At 36.2% G+C, this 20876-nt stretch overlaps 1 protein-coding gene across 1 annotated transcript in view; it reads right to left on the bottom strand.

Moving 5' to 3' along the window:
* LOC110374197 (protein O-mannosyl-transferase TMTC1) overlaps positions 1 to 985 on the bottom strand; it is an 89759-nt gene extending 88774 nt beyond the window's left edge. Inside the window, exon 1 of the mRNA XM_064036613.1 lies at positions 44 to 985. Coding sequence (XP_063892683.1) covers positions 44 to 342 — 299 coding nt within the window. The 5' untranslated portion in view covers positions 343 to 985. The remainder of the gene's footprint in view (positions 1 to 43) is intronic.
* Positions 986 to 20876: the final 19891 nt, after the last annotated feature.

Genomic DNA, 20876 nt, shown 5'->3' with positions numbered 1-20876 from the left:
CCTTAACTAGCTTAAAAAAACAATGCAAAAATCTACAACTCACCGAAAAGACAGCGTAGTCAGCGGCCGATACGACTTGTGACTATTATGATCCGACATCGGCGTCCCCCAGAAATCGTTCCTGAACACTTGCAACACTGGGTTGGCCCCATTCACGTCACTGTTGGACACGATGGCCGGGATGTCGTCATGCACGAACTCGCCACTGAGGCTGTTGGCGTACGTGAGCGCGCCCACTGACGCCACGAGCGCGTACACCGCCCACTCACTCTCGCATAGTGTCCGCCACGACTTCGAGTTCGATACCTCTTCGCGAACCGGTGGTAGTGGACGACGACGCATTTTTAAACACTGCTTTTCACTTGTTTTGTTGGTTAGCTTTATATTAGTTTACATGTCGAGAGGTTTTCTTTGGGTATCTGAGATGACACATTTTTGATAATTACATAGCCAATTTTTCGTGAGTTGTTATTGAATGGAACTATGTATGTCAGACAAAGTCGCTATATACGAGCAGAATAAGAGAATGATAACACTTACAAAACTCTTTGGAATACATTAACCCACTTTACAAACAAAACAGTAATAAAACTAAAACAAACAAAGTCTCAACCGACAGAAAAGCTCATCGATTCAATATATCGCTCCAAACTTCATGCATACTCAATTGGCAAACAATCTCAGCTCGATGCACAAAAGGTTGTCGGCGACCGTTGTCGCGTCGCAAAAGTGTGCGGCGTGTGTTTGTGCGGCCAGTTATCCGTCCCCGCGTGATGGATCACCGACGCCGCATAAATCAACATCGCGGGTCAGGCGCGACCGCTGATGTCATATTCATGAGTGCTCCGAATAGCTCCGTAAACGATAGCCCAAGAACGATGAACGCCCTTCTCCCTTATTTCGTTTTTTAATTCTTGCTTCACTTTGGGATGAATGCGATCGTTTTTATTTTAAATGCTCGTGATTTATGTGGCGGCGTGCAGCGGAACCTGGAACAAAGGATGGATGTTATTTTTATTGCCGAGATTGCTCTTAGAGGTAATGAGTAAAATAAAGGGAATGTATTATTTCACGGAGGTCTTTAGAAACGAGTTTTATTACGTTGTGAAATAATAAATGTTCAGATGACGACGGGTATTTACATTGTATATTTAGTAATAGACAAGAAATATGTTCCTCTCTAAAACCGCATGGGTGAAACATGTTCTGCACAAGAATCTCACCATAAACTCGGGCACGCCTAGCCCGGGACCGCATCGCTCAAAATTCTATTAACTACCCCAAAATCCCAAAGGCCCGAATATTCGCCCAAAACTTACGACGACTTAGTTTGTGAAAACAAACTGAACTGACGCGTCATAACTTACTAAGAATGTTCGTATGTACCGCCTTACTAATCTGAATTGCTAATGGCTGCCTTAATTCAGTTGTGGTGCTCGAATTAAAAGCTCTGTGTGTTAATCACATTATCTGTCTGTTAGTGTTTCGCCTTTTATCCGGCTTGTAATAGTTTTAGATACGTTTTCGTAAGTAGTTTCCCCCTCTTGTACGTTTAATCAGTTCTAATCAAATGTTTGATGAAGTTGCCCTTAATGCTCCGAATCTAAATTTGGAGCTATGATATAGCAGCGTTATCAAAACTTATAGCAAACAAATCGAATTTAACAAAGTCAGCGTTTCCAAAATCAATACATAACCGTTGAACTCCTCAACAATAGCCGACTAAACTCTTACTAATAACAGCTAAGCACAAATAGTGCAAACATTTGCACAAACAAGTGTCGACAATCGGCGAACATGGGTCATTAATCACGCCACAATTACGGGCTCACCCCGTCGAACACGTTGGACAAATATTGGATTATGTATGATTGATTGGCCCCAAGTTTTGTGGACACCCAACTAATAGAAGAACCAATCGATATGAATTGGAGTTTGGGCGGACTGTCATAGATTAATGACATGACATGTGGGTGGGCTCTGGATTTGTAGTTGCTGTTTATATTCACATGTACACACATATGTTTGTACATTTGAACTGAAAGGTCTTGTAGTAAAAATGTAATAATAAAAAGCTCACAAGAGATAAAGTATGAATCTAGGTACAAAAATGTTCAACTTCATTTTTACATGAGTAAGTACTAAATAGCCGCTCCATATTTCACGTGTTCAAAGCCCCGGCTTACTGAACCAAAAAACTTAAAGAATATTAATAGCTGATAGCAGAATTTTTACCCCGTCTAAGCGCACAAAAACCTCCGCACATATTTCGTTCAGAAACTTAGTTAATTTATTATTCCGAGAAAGTTCGCCTTGTATCTGTTCAGTATTACACTCGCAAATTGTTTTTAAAATATCGCATATCAAGATTAGGTTCAAGTTTTTCGAAGTTCCTTTAGTTGAGGGAAGAAAAAAGTTTTGTCCCCAAGGTTCCGATGGTACATATATCACGTCACGTCTATTGCTGAACATGGGTGATTGTTTTCCTAAATGTTTTAGTAACAGAACGACGATGACGGATGTTTCTCTTCGGTCTTCGACTTTAAGATTACCGATTGCAAAATTAATCTCCCGTCTCTTAATCGTAAAGCTAATCGAACTCAAGTATAATTATTTTTCAAATGAACGGATATTGCTCCCCCGTAGAATGCAGTAACAAAGCATAAAAGACGACTCTTTTTACATTTTCCTGAATTTTCCTCGTAAATATCCCATTGCGATTAATTTTCATTTTATGAACCTCAAGCAAAATTGTTTGGGCATTCATTTGATGGAAGTAAATTAAACCAAGACACAATAAAGAATTAAAATCCGATGAGAATTCGCCAATAAATATTTATGTAAAGCGGAGTACCATTGTTTACACAAAATGTTGAAATCATTATTTATGGCGATTGGTTTGTTGATTAACATGATGTTTCGAAGGGAATTGATGATTGAGATATACAACATAGAAGAAAAAAATATGCAACGGTAACATTTAATGGATGAACAAAATGATAGCACATAAATCAACAAAAGACACTTTTCGTCGCCTTTAAAAATATGTTTGATACTGCCAGCCTTGATCCAAATAGTTTTTTTTTTACACAGTTTGTAGTACATTATACATTATGAGTAAATATTTAATGTATCACCTGATGAAATTCCACTCGCTGAGTAAGTAAAACACTTGTCACTTCAAATGAACCAGAATATGAACTAAGTAGACCCTTCGTGTGGCCTTGAGTGCCTGTTAATGAACGACTGGTTTTCTCCATAGTTAACACATTAGAATTAGTAGATATGTCTGTTTATGCTTTATTTTCTTTAGATGCTGTTATTAAGTTCATCAATTATGTACACGATCTTTCATGCTCATTGTTAATGTTATACAGAATCCATAGTATCATGTAGTACCTATCTAAATAATTGTTAGGTTAACCTAAAGTACCGTTGCTGGCTCAAAAGCTGGCATTTCTGTATAGATTATCATTAGGCAGATTTAGCCATGATTTAGCGAAGAAAATAAAACTCACAACTTAATCGCTTCGCCATCAATAAAACGATGTTCTATCGAGTCGGAGGCTCCGGTTACCGGCCGTAGTGGCCCAAAACCGCAAGAGGCGAGTTAATCTTCCGGCGGGTGGTTCGTAATTCGATTAAAGTTGCCAACTCTTGCCTGACTCTTAATTATGTTTTTGGTGAATTCTCTCGCGGGGCTACGTCACGCAAACCTTTGTTGCCTATCGAATTTGTTTGAATAATGTCGTCGTAATAGATTTGTTCGAGCTGCTCTCTGTTTGTATTGTTCTACGGCTTCAAGCAGATTTCATCTATGTTGTTGATTGGATTTAAGTACCATTGATGTGAAGTGTATTGTTTATTGCAGAGACTTTCTCCATTTTTCTTTTGTCAGTAAACTGTTGTATGCAAAGTTGAATTTAAAGGTACAGCCAGATAAAACTTTATGAATGGAAAAACGCAAAGTTGAAAAAAAGAAAAGTACCAACGCCAGGATGCGTATGCACCAACTTATAATGAGCCCATTCCTAAACTCCAAGGTCTTTGCCGAAAATCCCGAAACTCAAAAAGCCTTATCCCTTTATTTATTCACAATGCAGTCTATTGTCGACGGCGAGCCTGTTACAGCCACTGTTACTATTAACTAAAGGAGTCTTAGCTTCGTAATCTCGAATGGAATTTGCGAGAATACATTAGCATTTCAAATCAACCTCTCGCCGTCTTTTAGGAGCCTATCTTTTCAACCTTACGGATTGTGACTGCAGAATTTACTTAACTATCTAACTTGTGTATTCCTTGAAGCTCGCCTTGCTAAAGAGCGGTTCTTGTACACTTTAGAGGTGGCTGAATTCCGCATACTTAGTGTCTTTTTATCTGATCATGTTTATAAATGACGCAACCTTGAAACATTGTAGATTAAATCTCCTCGCTTTCCAGTAAGTACTTACAAGTCTTTAGAAGTGCAATGGAAAGTAAGGATGAAAGGCATTTTTCAAGATTATTCTAAAGCTTCAACGGTCCAATGATTAGGGATCTTTTCTCAAGAGCCGGCTCATTCCAAAGGCGAGAATTGTAAAAATATTTTCTCAGACTCTTTTATAAATGTCTAATTATTTTCTTAAGAAATTAAGATATTTCGGTACAATTTATTTTATAACATTTTGTATCATTACGAAACGTTTTGGTCATGAATTAAGGAGAAACAAAAGGTTAATAAATAGTACAAGTTTGGATCGGATCCCATCTAATCACGTCGTGTCTTCATTACTCCCTGCCTTATCTGTGTTCGATCCAAACGGTCTGTCGTCAGCTATAAATGGCTGTGATAACACGGGATCCTTTCAAATCCAGCTCCTATTCATCACTTTGTTCTCTCACGTTATAAATAATTTAAAACAAAGGTTCGCGACATTGATCGTTGTTTACGGCAAAGATCCTGATCTTAATGCGAATAAATTACTTGTTACAAGGATTTGTTTGAAACCCCACCCTTCCCGATGTCCCCCATAACGGTATCTGGAACGCTGATCAATCAAGTGTTCAGCTTAATAAGTTTATTAACAGCGAAAATTTAGACGGGTTTCTCTTCGTTAATTTAATAATAGATAATTTGTTTTGAGTGGAAAATTCGAATAATCCCGTAGATAGAAAGTTATGAAGATTCTCGAAACAAATAATTAGATCAATTTTCGGTTTCGTTCCGACACGTATTGTATTTCTAATAAATTATTTCTAGACTTCTGCCCCAATTTATTCTGTATCGCTGCCTGTCACGTAGTGGAATAAATATGACGGCATCAAATTGATATTCCGACCTGGCTGAAGGTTGGCAAGTTCTACGTATATTTTGTTCTTGGAGAGACAAATATAATCAGAGAGCGGTGTCAACGTCAAAATTTACCCAAGGGAGATAAACAAGACAGATTATTTGCGTAACGTTAGAACCACTCGCATTTCCCTGGTATTTCAGATTTAGCATGACTTATATCTTTTAAAATCCTTTTTACTTTAAAACTTCATCAGAAAATTATATTGTTCTAAAGATATTATCGCTTCAGTTCACCCCACTGATCCGTGTCAACTTGAGGAAAAATTCTAATATATCAATCTGAATAATATTAAAAGCGTCTATATGCCAAACCCTCAGAAAAAGGCTGTCAACAACATAATAGCATTATTCCATGTTATAAAGTTAAAAATCTTTTACACGAGCAACTTCTGCCAGCCACATCGTCGTTTGAAAAACAATCATAACACATAACAAATAGGGCTGAATTTCCTTTGTAATTCGATGCGTGGGCACGGAAGGGTGTGAAGCAAACATCTCGGCAGGAGTGATTGATTACGGGCCGAGTTGCTTCGACACTTGTAATTTCCGAACTATTATATGTGGAATTATTGTGTTTGTTAGTTTTGTCATTATTACTAATGTGATGATAGTTTCGTTTGCTTATTGGAAAAGTAATGTTAGGGTAAAGATTTAATTGCTTGGAAGAAAACAGGAGTTAACTATGTAAACTTTGGAATTGTGATTTCGAGTGTAAGTTCATTTAGAACTAAGCTTCCTTGTAGCACAAGGCCATCTTGACAAACTTTCTAGTACACCCGCAGATAGTATTTTCATTGGCACCAAGTTTTCTAACATTATGACAAACACAAAAACATTCCGTCACCCAGACCTTATCTGCTAATAATCTTAACGACGATAAACAATAGTTGTAAAGCAAGTCAGCACAAAATAAATCATATCGTGCGGATTTTCCTGGTTCTTTAAATGTTACAGACACAATACATGTGGCGCCTATCATTTGAATGCTTCCATACGTTTCAGTTTCAACAAACTCAAATAAATTCATCAATTTCATAGATAGCTTACAACAGCTTTTATTTAATTAAAAAATCACGGTAAGCCCTATATGGAACTCTGTGGAATTCCTACAAAAAAATCCATAATTAAGCACAATGAAAATTAAAATAACGCTTACTTTTAAATACATTTTGAATAATGTTTAAAATGAACGCCAACAATTCAATAGAGTTTTCGTTCATCCAAGTGAACCGATTAAAATTGTAAATGAGCTTCTTAGCAGCTTTTGTTTGAATAAACAATACGATGTAGCTGTTATTTCGGATGTTATTTTCCTTTAATTGTGGCGTTAGATTAAAAGCTTTGGCTGTAGATTAGTCGCAGTGAATAATAAAATCATTATAATGAATATTTTGGGAGATGTCATTTGTATCTTTGGAGGTTATATCAAGATTATGCTCTGTATATATAATACTGTCTTCAATAGCTTATCCATCAGTTTTATGATCATTATCCTTGAACCAGAATTGGTTTTCTTTATTCAATCTATTTCAATCCTACTACTTACACGTTTAAGTAGAAATGTTATCTCCAACTTTGTCTTTATCGAAGCGGATAAGACAACCCACACAGTAGCCTTTCCGTTCGACTGCACAAATCATTAATAAACATAGCATTTGAAATGCTCTCGTGATCTGAGATCGCGATAGCCGAACTTACAAACAAAACAATGGAAGTACAGGGTGTATTGACGTTTGGTTCCGCATAAAATGCAACGTTCGTGGTTCGCTTAGTTTTGCAATTCAAACTTCGTCTCATATCGGTTTACGGACGAATGGTTTGGCGGTCGCTCGTTCGTGGGTTATGAGCGGAGCGGGGAGCTGTTTTGAGGTCTCATTTGTGAAGATAACTGGACGTATTTCATATCAGTTGGACGATGAGTGTCAAGCAACTATTTAAAAGGAATATGGTATACAGTAAATCTTGCGTTGATTTACAGTCAATCGAGTCCTTATTTATCACAATCTCTTTATTTATTTAACGCTTTTTTATTCATAGCAATGTTTTATTTCGTTCAAATAAACGTATTCTGACATTCATGATTTGTTTTAATAAATTTATAAATTGTTCAGCTCCGAAAATGAATTCAGACCTACATAACAATTCAATGTTGTCCTAAACAACAGAGCAAACACATAAAAACTGAATTCTCATTCACAAAATACCGGGAATTCCATTGAAAAAATATTTGTGATATTGAAACCGTTTCCGCTCTTGGTTTGGCTGCCTAACGTATGACTTTCTGATACAGTGGCCACGTAACGCGAATATTTGTGTAACCGCGGTGTAAAACAACCGCTGACCGAATGACGTTGTTTTGAGTTATTTTTCATAGCTCAGCCGAGCGTGCTAGGTAATGCACGTTCGAAGCGTTCAAAGGGACCATCAATTTATTGTTTGTTAGGACAAGTTAGGTTTCACTGGGGTTTGATAAAACAACGTAACGTCAGTGTTCATTTTTTATTCATCCTTTGCTGTATTGAGCTATTTGGTTTCTATCTTGACATCCATTGGAATTCGTTGCACTTCGTCACCTGTGGTTATAAGAATCCTATATCAGAATTATTGTGTTTCACAATAACTTATTTCATAGTCTAAGTAAGGGATAATTCAGCTTTTAGATAACCTCCATCACGTCTATCACAAAATAAGTAATCAAGTTATTCTTCGTTGACGACATCTTAAAGAAACTTTCTTAACCGCAAAAACCAGACAAAAATCCCTCGATATCCAAAAGGTTCCAGCGATGTTTCTTACAGTAAAAGGACAAAGCTAAACACTAGATATTCGTCAAAGTTGCCCGCGGCTGACCTAATTTTCTACGTGACTTTACTTCGTTACACTGCAGGGTACATTGCCGTCTCGGGAACAGCGGGCTTGTCATATACCTACATACATACATACTACGCAAACGTGGCTTCCTACTACGTGTTATATTGGAACTGGGAAAAGAATAACAGTATTTGTGGGCGTAATTGTAAGTTGTGTAGTGTATGTGTGTGGTGCACGTACACAATCTAATGAAAGGGGTATTGATGCATGAAGACATTTTTTGTAGTTGCAGCTGTGAAAAGATTTAAGCAGAATCTAATTTTTCAATCACCAATGAATTTTTATATACATAGGTAGAGCAGTTGCGTTTACAACCACTAAACTCAAAAAAAGTCGAAACATTCAACGTCATATTCCACATTCTAGAAGATTTTAATTCTTAATACAATAATAAATATTAAAAGCTGTTTTGAAGTGAGAATACCGCAACTCATGCTCAACACTTAATTGCATGGGTGCCTCAAATCTGCGGGTAGTCACAGCAAATTAATCTGTTGTTCGTGGAAGCGACGTACTCATGCTAGCAAATGTGCGCAGAGAAATTCTAGATTTTAGATGCCTTGCTCTGAAAACAGTGAATTCTTAGAAAATAGTAGCACTAATAAGATTTTCGATTACGTTACCGTAAACCTATTTACCAAAATTGATAAACAGAGAAGACATTTCAGAAAATGCATCCAATATTTTTCTCATCTATTTACTAAGGAAAAACTTTGTCACGCAATTTTACTGCTATTTTCTAAGGTCGTGTCGAAATATCTATTCTAGTTGTTTGTCGTGCCTCGGTCAACGGTATAACTTCTCGACCTGTCCAATCCAAAACATACACGTATTAGTCTAGGACTACCCATCTTAATAGTCACAGATACAATTTCTGAGAAGTGATCCTTTTCTAGAAGCAAACCTACAGCCAAAGCTCTCCGACAGGAAGTTATAATATTTTATCCTGAGAAACCTATCTTTCTCCTCCACCAAGTTAATATCAATCAAAGCTAAACTAAAAAGATTAGAGATACGTTCTATCAAAACACACGAAGACAGAACTGATTCCATTATCATAGCCGCAGTAATAAGACAAATTAGTTTAGCAGACGGATCGCGGCTCCACACGTCCTTCGGGATAATGCAATAAGAGCAACTCCTGCGCTAATTGATCGAGCTCTCTGCGACTCCGCATCGATCCGTACACACGTGTGAAGCTAATGACGGACTGGGGAAATTAAGTTTCAAGATATATTAGGCACCTGGGTACTTAGCTGAACTAAGATCTCATTGAATTCTAAATGTGTGGCATTTGGTGTGGTGTAATTTCTGCAATTTGATATGACATAAGTTTTGGAATCTTGAAAGGCTGGAGCGGTAATCCTATTTGAAACAAAAGACTATTGATATAGTCTGAGGATGAACTTTTGGATAATGGATGAAAGAATTTTTTGTTAAAAACGATTAAAAATTCCTGCCCAAAAAGTTTTTACTTTCCTTTATATTCATAACCATGGTTCCAATAAAATTTCGCTTCCAAGTTCAATCAACGAAATGGAAGGCAGATCAGAGCAAATCTCTTCTCTCCCTTAGTGCCGGTCGCTATGGTAAAAAATCTGCCTTTATAATTCTCGTTATGACAGAAAAGACGACCAACGCTGCCTGTTAAAATTAATAATATCGAAAGGCGAGCGATACTCGGAATATAAATCTGAATTCATGCCTTTTATGTGATAATTCTCATAAAATATTATCAAATGATTTCGGTAAAATAAACATTGGCAATATTTTGGAAAGCGTCGAAATTAAACTGAAGTGCTTTCTGAACTGAGATCTACATATTACACAAGGTATCTTTATATAGAGTAAATAGACGTGGGTTAAGGTTCAAAGTAAATAATAATTTGGGAATTATACTTCCTGGCAGTATTAAACTTTATAATTATACCTCAGAAACGAACATGACATGAAGTCGAGCCAGCACACGGCCGTGCCCTCCGACAAAGGCGAACCACAAAAGAATGAACAATCCGTCGTCTTCATTTAACTTTTCGCCCTCCACCGTCCACATCATAAGCACAAAGAATCACTTAATTTCCCGCTCCATGAACGGGCGTTATCGCTGATTTTCCGCCAAACTCGAGCCGGGCTTCGGTCTCCGGACATCGGGATTGGGGGGATTCGGGAATCACTCTCGCGGGATTCACACCCCGTTTGAGACGGGAAGTATCGGCTAATACTGAGCGGTGGGCGGTCGTTAGTAGACTGTAATAAAATTTAACTCTCTGCCAATCTGCGGATTTGAGCATCTTACGTCCAGATACAATGATGGTGATTTGGAGTATATTGTGATGGTATCGCTTAGCGCCGTAAATAGAACTCCGATCGAAACTCCGATGAGTTTAATGGAGCCCCAACATTATTTTTGCTTTAAAACGAATGATGCTGAAATTGTAGCCTTTGTTACGCTTTGAAATGGAATGTTGTTGTTGGTAGTTCGTTGAATTCCAATAAACTTAATCAAATATTTCTCGGAGTTGCCCTAAATCCCAAACACAAATTCATATTTTGCTTTGTATCAAAGTAAAGAATTTGGGTAGATTGTTTGGGAAAACAAGTAGAAATTCTATTCAAATGATTGGTCGGATTCTCATTTATATTTACGGTCTAGAAATGAATAAATCCATCAAGCAATCAATACGAGTAAAACTACAAACGCAAGTGATCAACTAGGACGATCGTTTAGGAAACTGTGGCCCATTTAACTAGATTACAGCACCAAAGACCTGCTTCACCCACCGAGGGATACACAAACTTGGACAATTAAATCCATCTATTTATAATCGACGTGCCCCAGAGAACCTTTGCCAGGATTATCAATAAAGGAACATTTAACCATCCTGGAAGTTACAAGTTGTCCAATTTTGGTCACTTTATTGGAGCACCAAATGTTACGTATACTTTGCGGTCTTATTCCGGGCTGCGGTAACAATCACTAAGTTTTATGTTTGTTTAAGCAAAAGTCATAAGAAAGTAGAGAAATAAGGACTGGAAATAATAATAAGAAAACTAAAAAGTGATATTGGTTTCTAATTAATAAGTGTACCCACTGGCTTATCGATACTTTCTTTTTAATTTCTTAGATTAGTAAGGTCTAACTGAATAAAATTAGAGGGACTGATATTGACACAGTTTCTGAAGGCACAATACAAACAAAGCTCATACTTAAATCCAAGTAAATATTAATAAGACGAAAGACCCTTCTATCTCAAACCTCACCAAACATTTCCCAAAACCCCCAATCATATCTCAGAGGAAAGGAATCCGACCACCGACCCTATAATTCTATGAAACACGTTCCAATATCATAGTAAGATTGCATACAGTTCAGAATACCCCTTCGTGTCCGAAACCTCGTTACAGGCACCCTTTATTGGCCACATTTGGTCGCAATTTGACAAATTGATTCGGTCGTGTTCCCTCGCACTCGTACAATTATGGGACCCGATCGGACCCTCGGATAGACAGCCATGATATTACTGTTTAGCTACACTGTGTAATTGATGCTGTTATGGGGTTCATACTTCGTTATCACAAGAATCTCAGAATGTCAGGAGATACAGTTTTTTTGTAGAGGAATTGACTTCATCAGCAGAAAAAAGACCTTAATGGCTGTGTTTACTTTGTATACAAAATTGTTAGAATTCAAAGCTTATCTCTCCAGCCGGCAGCATGCTGAGTAACAGCAATATCTCTGACATCCATTACTGCTTATTTATCTACGTGTGTGTAGGCATGTTCATTCATTAATATACTCGTAGATCTCAATATGCCCAAACCACAGACTCTTTTCCACGCCAACAAATTGCAAGAAACAACACAACAAAACACGGAACCCCTCAAAATAACAAGCAGGACTGGAGCTGACGTTATCATCGCCAAGTTATGAGGAGCAGATCATAATGAAGTAGCCTCCAGCGTTGCTCGCATCGAGGAGCTCTCAGGGCTCCGCAAAAATTAGTACTATTGACACTTGACCCTATTGTAGGTTGCTCTCGAGCACACTTGACGTATTGTAGGGGTCGTATGAAAATCTGTTGTCTGGAGTTGAAAGTTTTGCTGTCCACTCTGCTACTTTTGTTTAATAATGTAGTGTCTGTTGTTACTATGGACACCATTGGCTCATTATTATGCAACTTTATATTGGAATGCAATGGGTTGTATCATTTTTTTGTGGGATACGGTAGTTGTTTTGTTTACTTCTAAGAAAAATATTGTGAAAAAGTCCTGATATTCAGTTACTTTCGGTTATGGTTCAAACCCAATCAATATAGTAATTAAAAGACTTGGTCCATGACGATGAAAGATATAAAGCAATAAAGTTGATTTAAGCCTTACACGGCATATAAGAATAGCTACTAAAATGCTGTAAACGAAAAATTAAATTCAGCATAATGTTACTTCTTCAAAAAAATAAAAATAAATTAATATTGCGTTGAATAAACTTACATTTCAGAAGTAATTTATAGCAGTTAATATACGGTTAATTTAACATTGCTTACTTCATACCAATGAAGATGTAGTATACTCGAATAATGTGGTTGGAATATTACAATATAATAAATGTGAACCCGTATATAAAATATTTTGTATTATATTTTATTTACTATCCAAATATTGCAATAAAATTCAATTAAAATACAAGATTCAAAATATTGGATACTTGAGAAGAATCTCATTAAAATCTATTGCGTTATAAATAAAAATTGAAATTGAAATAGATTTACTATAATGGAAAATAAAATACATCTTATTTATATTTTTAAATCGATTACGAATCTACTCAAGATCTTTTTTATTAAATTATAAGTTGCTTATTCCAATTATTGCTCTAGTTCAAATAATGGTAATCTCATTTGATTTATTCTCCCGATACAAATCCAATGGAAAGTTTAAAAAGTCTATTGTAACTAACTACACAGTTTTTTTTTTAATGCTGCAGTACTTTAAATAATGGTAAGCATATTACATGTATTTGTTTTTCTTTTGGATAGTCTATTATAACCACAAGCTTTTCTTTCACAATAACGCTAAAAAACCTCGATAGTGATCCGAACATCATAAAAAACAAGTACAGAACAAGTTTCAATACAATTTCTGTATGGATTTTTATAAGGTCATGAAAAGCGGTATGCGTTGCTCAACGTTACGGGGCGTCGAGAGTGCTGACAATAAAATTGTAGTATCAGCTTATGGGGCCCCGCATATGATGGTGTCAGCCACTTTACGACCTGTAATGGTATAGAAACCCGCTCCCAGTTAAGTATGGGGTTACTTTACATTTTATATGGGTAGACTTGTAACGGTGGTTAAAGATTGTGGCAGTTACTGTGTAGTTCAATGTTTTGGGTTGATGTGTCTCCGTGCTGTTTAATTTAACAAAGGTATATACTAGTCAATTAGTCTGTAATGTTTTTATTATTTACTTCTTGCAGTGGTAAATATTTCAATACTATTTGAAATTATTTTCAGCCAATTAAGTAATCTAAAGCTATGCAAAGCATTGCTACGTCTTAGTTGACTTCTTAAAGTATTCTTAGGTTTGGCAGAATTTTTAGAGGACATTTTTGCTTTGCATCTTAAAATTTATTTGTATGCGAGTATGTCACTGTAAACCCATACAAAATGTAGCCGCGCTCCGCCGAGTTTCTGCGAGATTTTGTGTCAAAGTATGCATATTTTGTGCAACCTCTAAACTCAAATATGCAGTTGCATCAGCGATGCAGACTTAGGCAGTGGGAATGCAGCTTTAACCGCACTATGCCGTGTGACGTCCGTAACTGCAATGCTTATGGAAAATGACAATGTTGCACCATGATGCAGTTAAAACATAACGGCTGCAGTACATTCCGTGAATGGCAGAAGTTATGGAGTTGTAAAAATGTTATTCGGTTTTAATCTTTAGGTCAGAATTTTGTGGGCGATGGACTTATAAAAGGTGCAATTAAATAGTGAACTGTGACTTTGTTCCATTTATATATTTCAGCATAAATTACTCCGCAGTTGTTAAACAAATTATACTAAAGAAATAAACCTAAATAACCTTCAAATATGAAACGTAAATTCCTAAACCCACGCTTTCTAAAACCTATTATACTACACATCACAAAGTATTACGGCATTTTGGTCGAAAGTTTAACCCGAAAATGCCCATGCCTGCACTAAAACCCCGTCACATTTACCGGTCGCAAATTCCGCTAAAATAACCCTGTGCGGGTACAAAATACCGACGGACTAGGGCTGTTGTGGCCGGTATTTGACTTATTTCGCCCATTTTGGGGAGGGCTACAGAGGTCTAAGGTTTTTCGCTTTTATTTATTAGACGTTGGTGTTTTCTTTGTGATGGTAACTTGACCAACTCAGATTTGGTGTGTGAAAACGTTAATTAATAAAAAAAGATTAATAAATAAATTATATGGAACAGCATCTACCTAAACAAGTAGTATGTAACTAAATAAGATAATTGACAAATCAAGTGCTTTAAGCATAACTAACTTGAGATGCAAGTTACTTTATTTTAATCAGTATCCAAATACAGCTGTCTAACTGTAGCAAGCGTACTTTTTTCAACAAAATTAACATAAAATCCACCCTAATGCTAGGTCGGGAATATTTTCTGTTTTTTACGAGCGGCTACGTGGTTACATTACTAATTTTCTTCTTGTCTGTTTGTACATTAGCACTGTAGGTAACACTATATAAGTAGGTATATGTATGTTTAAATAATGTTCTAACCTGAGCTGCACTAAATTGTGTATACTTAGAGAGGTAGTGTAGTATATTTTAGTGAAGTGATATGATTATGCTGAACTAATTTTGGTACTTATTTAATTTTCATAGAATTACACATTAATTTAGTTAGTCAGAATAATTAAATCTTACTATACTCCATTTAAAATAACATTAGTTTAAGTAAACCTTTTTTACTGTTTGTTCAACTGATTTTGACTTCTATTGCGTTAGTAGTATCTATGATTAATGGCGGCTGCAGTAAATACTTGGTATTGTAACCACTATTTTGCTTTCAATTCCGTTCTTTTGTCTACGGAATAGAAGTCAAATTCGGTTGAACAAACAGTAAAAAAGGTTTACTTAAATTTCTAATGTTATTTTAAATGGAGTATAAGTAGGCTTGAGAAGCTTAAGCAAAAACGATCCTTTTGTAATTTTGACGATAGAATGTGCTACAAACTAGCCTACTTCCACTGTTTTGACTTAGGCTAAACACTAAAACTAATATAACCGATAACTTCAGCCAAAACAAAAGTGTACTAACTTCAAATATAAAAGTTTACCATGCAATCAGGTAACCCTGGCACGCAATTTAACCCGTCCACTGACCATTGAAATGCGGGTATAACGCGCCATAAGCGACATCCTTTGAAATGTAGCACTAATAGTGTTAAGTGCATGTTCGGGGATTGTTGTTGCTTGTTCACCTAGCGACGCTTTATTTAAGGTTAATTTTACAGGTTAGGTTATAGAGTAAAGACAGAAGATTAATGGTAAATTTCATGTATATTAAATTTTAATAAGAAAGTAGGTACAGTTCTTGTCAATTTACTGCTCCGCTCTGTAATCACCCAGTTTGAGTCTCGCTTTTGTCTCTAGTGTTTTGTTCATACACTTTAACAGTATCAATCACTAATAACTAACTTCGATGTATGTCTCCTCAAGTCTGTCTAGCAACAATAGTTATCCGATTTCACTCAAAGGTAAAAGATTTTTAGAACCATAAGAATGTGCTTATTAGCCTACTAAGTGTAAGTAAGCGCTGCAGTGTTTTTAGGAAAGCAGTTGATTTGGGCAACAACTTTATCAAACGAAAGATGAATACTATTTTGCCGAAAGCTCTGACGGAATAACAACCAAACATGTTATGTATATTCGACTATCGATTTATAACAAATCCTACCTGCCACATAGAAACAAGTGAACATATAATCCATACTTCTAACTACATACGTATGTATGTATATAGTACAGCCTTTGAACAGGTTATTCGGAAGCGAAATACAGATCTGTTCGTACTAAAATTGACGAGTACGGCGTTTTGATATCAGATATACATACTCTACATACTCGTATGTATGTAAAGCACGGATTACGTTTCGTTTGCAAAAATAATGATAAAAATATTTTCTGAACTGTTCTATAAAACGTTGCTGGGAAAATTTCTGTCTAGTTGAATCGGTTTAGCATCATCATCCGCCTAGCCTTTTCCCAATTATGAAGTTGTAGTCTTCCAATCTGACCAGACGCAGCTGATTGTTATCCGTGTTTAGATGAAGCGACTGCCTATCTGACCTACTCAACCCGGACCGAATGGTACCTGTTCGTAAGCCTGGTTGTCATACTTTCTGACTTCTGAACATATTTAAAGTTTACCAAACATTTGACATCTATCGTCCCGTGTGGCTGCTACTTAACCACGAGCTAATTTAGTAGTACAGGCACTTAATTCCAATAATTACTAATCAGATTGCAATAATGACGGTATCGTTGATCAAAAGCCACACATCCCCCGAGTGGCGTAATGCGTTTAATTTAATGTAATCGAAATCAAAGATGGCAGAGTTGCTAACATTTCACTGATTCGAATTCGGAAGCAAATGTCTTAAGGAAACTAAGTATTTAATTCTTTAAAGGAAGACTTTTAGAAGGCGTTTCAGTCTTTAACTTTATGAAGATGGTTTTCTTAAGATATAGGCAAATAATATTGAATACTTTGCCAAAAATAAAACAAGACAACAGGAAAAACTTCCATCACAATTATAGCCCAAAATAATTATGTAAAACAATACTGTTTCCACCTCACAGAACACTTAAATCAACACGATTTTTCCTCCTCAGAATCTGGAAATGAACACCAGAACTAAAGTGCGGTGAATTAATCTGAAATGGAGGCCCGACTGCCGTTACCAGAGATTGACAAATGATGCGGGCATACGTCCCGTTTACCGACACCACTGTTTTTGTAGGGCTGCTAAGACCAACTTTATGGCACGCCAAGGGAATTCCTACTTAATTATAGAGGGAGTAAGGTTAATTTTGAAAGTGGTTGCGCGAATGTCGCAGGTTTTATGTCGGTTTTCGGAAGATATGATCGTCGTTTTCTGTGGTTATATTGAGGTAATTTATTTGTTGAAGATGAGTAAACTGTATCCAATCAATGAGAAAATTTTCGTTAGTAGGTATTAATGAATTTAAGAACGTATATATATGTTTCCACTAATATTACTTATGTAAGATAGAAACAATATTTGCTAAACAGACTTCAAATACAGAACATCTGTGCCAAATCCTTTTATAGATTTTCCGTGAAACATCCACCCATTCTCTCAACAATCTTTACTTACCTGTATTTGTAATGTCAAAATAACTGACTTTCTATTGTGCTAAAACTATTGAACCGATTTAATTTCGTACAAAGATAGTCTAGATTCTAAGAAAGGAATTAGCTAGTTTTCTAGGTGGGTTCATACGACACATGGGTGGAATCACAGTGAACAGATATTAGGTAGGTATTTAAGATTCCAAGAAAATAGGAAAAACACTTAAAATAAATTACCTAAAACAACGTTTTATTTTGGGCAGCCCTCAGACCGTTTCTCGTTACTAATGTCCGAACAAATAGAATTCATGTTCCACGAAATGTATACGGGACGAAACAGATAAATTTACAATTGATTACATTCCGCAATTAAACAGGCTAGCTTCGAACAAAATGGCGGACTGCTGTGGTGATGGCAAACTATTGATTTGTTTATCAAAGTAAGTGCTTGATTTATTTGTTTGCTGTAAATGTAATAGATCTTCTTTTTCTTCTTAGAAGTTATTGTTGTATAATATAGTGTTTGTGGTAACAGTGACCCCGATGCTATTGACAAACTGACTCCTAATGTTTGCTTACTGATAGTAAGCTACGGTAGTAAACCACGAGTGTAGCAATTGGTAGCAACTAATGGTAGCTGCTGTCAGCCGTAACAACTCGCCACATATTGTATGTATTTCGAGGAATAATATGGAGAGTGACAGCCATTTTTATGCACGCGAAGAAGGTAATATGCAGTCATTGAAGGTAAACTTTATTCTGTACTGTAGTTGCGTCCTTTAAATCCAAGTTACAAGAGAAATACTAATTTTGAAAGCCCAATTAATTGGAAACCTGCTCCTTTGTCATTTAATTTGAAAGTACAATATTGAAATAAAAACCATTTCTAAATGTTTGCACGAATTAAACGTAGTGTAATACTCAGGGTGTTTCAAACGTGCGCCGAGCTCTATAAAATGTACCAGACAATAGATAAATGCAGAAATACAATACGATTTTGTAATTAACTATTTTGCTGTGCTAACTTTGGAACCTTGATTTATTATTTTAAGATTAATTAAACGTTTACATGGTTAAATACATCACATAGTTTTTTTTTTGTTATAATTTTCTACTGCCATAAAGGCTTTATTTGTTGATTATCCTATTGTGTATTTTTATATTTTACCTACGTTTCACACTTAGGTACTACCGGACTTATGAGTAATGACTGACTTGGCTACGTAGGTATCCCAGAAAAATAAACCTATTTGTAAACTAACCAATAGTACACAGGCTTCTGACTATGAACACAAACTTACCTCACACATACACAGTACATAACACACTTTTAATACACTTTTTGATCAGTTTATCTTATAAATTATTTTTAGTGAAACTGCTGTTAAAACCATATCATAAACTCCACAGATTACATCTCGCATATTTGTACAAACATGTTTATAATTAATAGTTTAGTTGCTAAGTTCACAAGGAGTTAAACTTCTGAAACTGTATATTTGATTAACAAACTCCGAGAAATAGGTTACTGCAGTGCTCGTTAACAGCGCAGTCAGGGTTTTTGCAATATAGCGATTTTAACCCAATACTGTGCGTACATACGGATATATTTCTAACATACCAATTGGTTTGAATATCTTGTAACAACAAGAGTATCGAAAACATGTAAACCGTATGTTTTTTTTTCCTCTATCTATACATATCGGGTGTGTCGTTCACAATCACATTAAATCATATCGCATATTATGTATGATATTCTATGGCGAATTGTAAAAAAAATAACCTAATCCATTCAGTGGTTTAGCCACAGGAGTCATTTTTCGTTTTTATAATTTACAACATCATGTGTACAGCAGAGATAAAGTTAGGAGTATCGTATGTTTTGATCAGTTGACAGCTGTCAGTTTTCAAGGGAGAATTTCAGTTGTTTGTAATAAGTGACTTTTATATGGTGTTCCAATTTTTGCACATTTTTATTCCATTTACTTTGTTTGAAAAAATCATTTTTTTATTTTTACGTATTTTTCTTTTATCTTTGTGTTAATCGACATATATTAACCAGTATATTAACGCATTTCATTTAATGTGATTGTGAACGACACACCCGATATAATAAATCTGTAAAAAAACTGTGTCTGTACATTGAATATATTTAAAAAATAATTATTGGGTGGGGTTTAGAAACAGTAATGGAGCACAAATCCAAAAAAAAAATTCTGTCTGTATGTCTGTTTGTTTGTACACGCTAATCTTCCGAACTACTGAACGGATTTCAATGATTTTTTCTTTGTTGTATTAGTATTAAGCTTGGTCAACATATAGGCTATAATTTATCTTCGAAACTTGAAGACCTGATGCAGAACACCAACAGACCAACAAAACTATAAGAGATACAAAAATGGTGCCATGGCAAAAATTATTTCATATGATGAGCATTTTCAGCTGAGATAATAAATTTTAAGATCTGGAACACCTGATGTGGAACCCCAAGAGCCCAGCTTCTGTGTACCATATACAGGTATGACGTTTTAGCAAAAGTTGTTCAATTTGATAAGCACTTTCTATTGACTTATACAAATTGAAGATCTAAAACACCTGATGTGGAACTCCAGGGGCCCAGCTAGACTATAGCATATAGAGGTGTGACGTTTTAGCAAAAGTTGTTCAATCTGATAAGCACTCTCTGTTGACTCATAAAAATTGAAGATGTAAAACACCTGATGTGGAACTTCAAGAGCAATACTACCTACACTTGAAATGTATAGAAATGAATGTTATGAAATATGAATGGTGAATCAAAAAAAGTAATTAGTCCGTCTTTTAGATGATCCTAAAATAATGGTGAGGATACCTCGGCGGATTTTAAACGCAGATTACGCGCTCCCTGTGGTTCACTTACCACGAGGTACCTATCCTCCGAGCAGGGCTACTAACCCCGCTCTAGCGAGCCAAGAAGAGCCAAGCCAAGCCAGAGGCGTGAGACCTACCCCCATCATGGTTCACTCCGACCGGCCGGAGATGGGAGACTATATATACTCTCCCTGGAGAACTCAGTAGGTATATATAGCCCACCGGGGTCGCTACTCCCCGTCATCAGCCTCAGATGTCCTGCGGTGCTTATATCTCATTATTATTGTCGTTATTATCTCAAGAGCCTTTGTCCCAATTATGTTAGAGTCGACTTCCAGTTACGATGCAACAGAGTACCAGTGTTTTACAAGGAGCGACTGCCTATTTGAGCTCCACAACCCAGTTACCCGCTCAACCCAATACCCCTTGGTAAAACTGGTCAGACTT

Source organism: Helicoverpa armigera, chromosome 10 (assembly GCF_030705265.1).
Source record: "Helicoverpa armigera isolate CAAS_96S chromosome 10, ASM3070526v1, whole genome shotgun sequence".
In the NCBI taxonomy this organism is placed as follows: domain Eukaryota; kingdom Metazoa; phylum Arthropoda; class Insecta; order Lepidoptera; family Noctuidae; genus Helicoverpa; species Helicoverpa armigera.
This window is presented reverse-complemented; position numbering and strand designations above follow the sequence as displayed.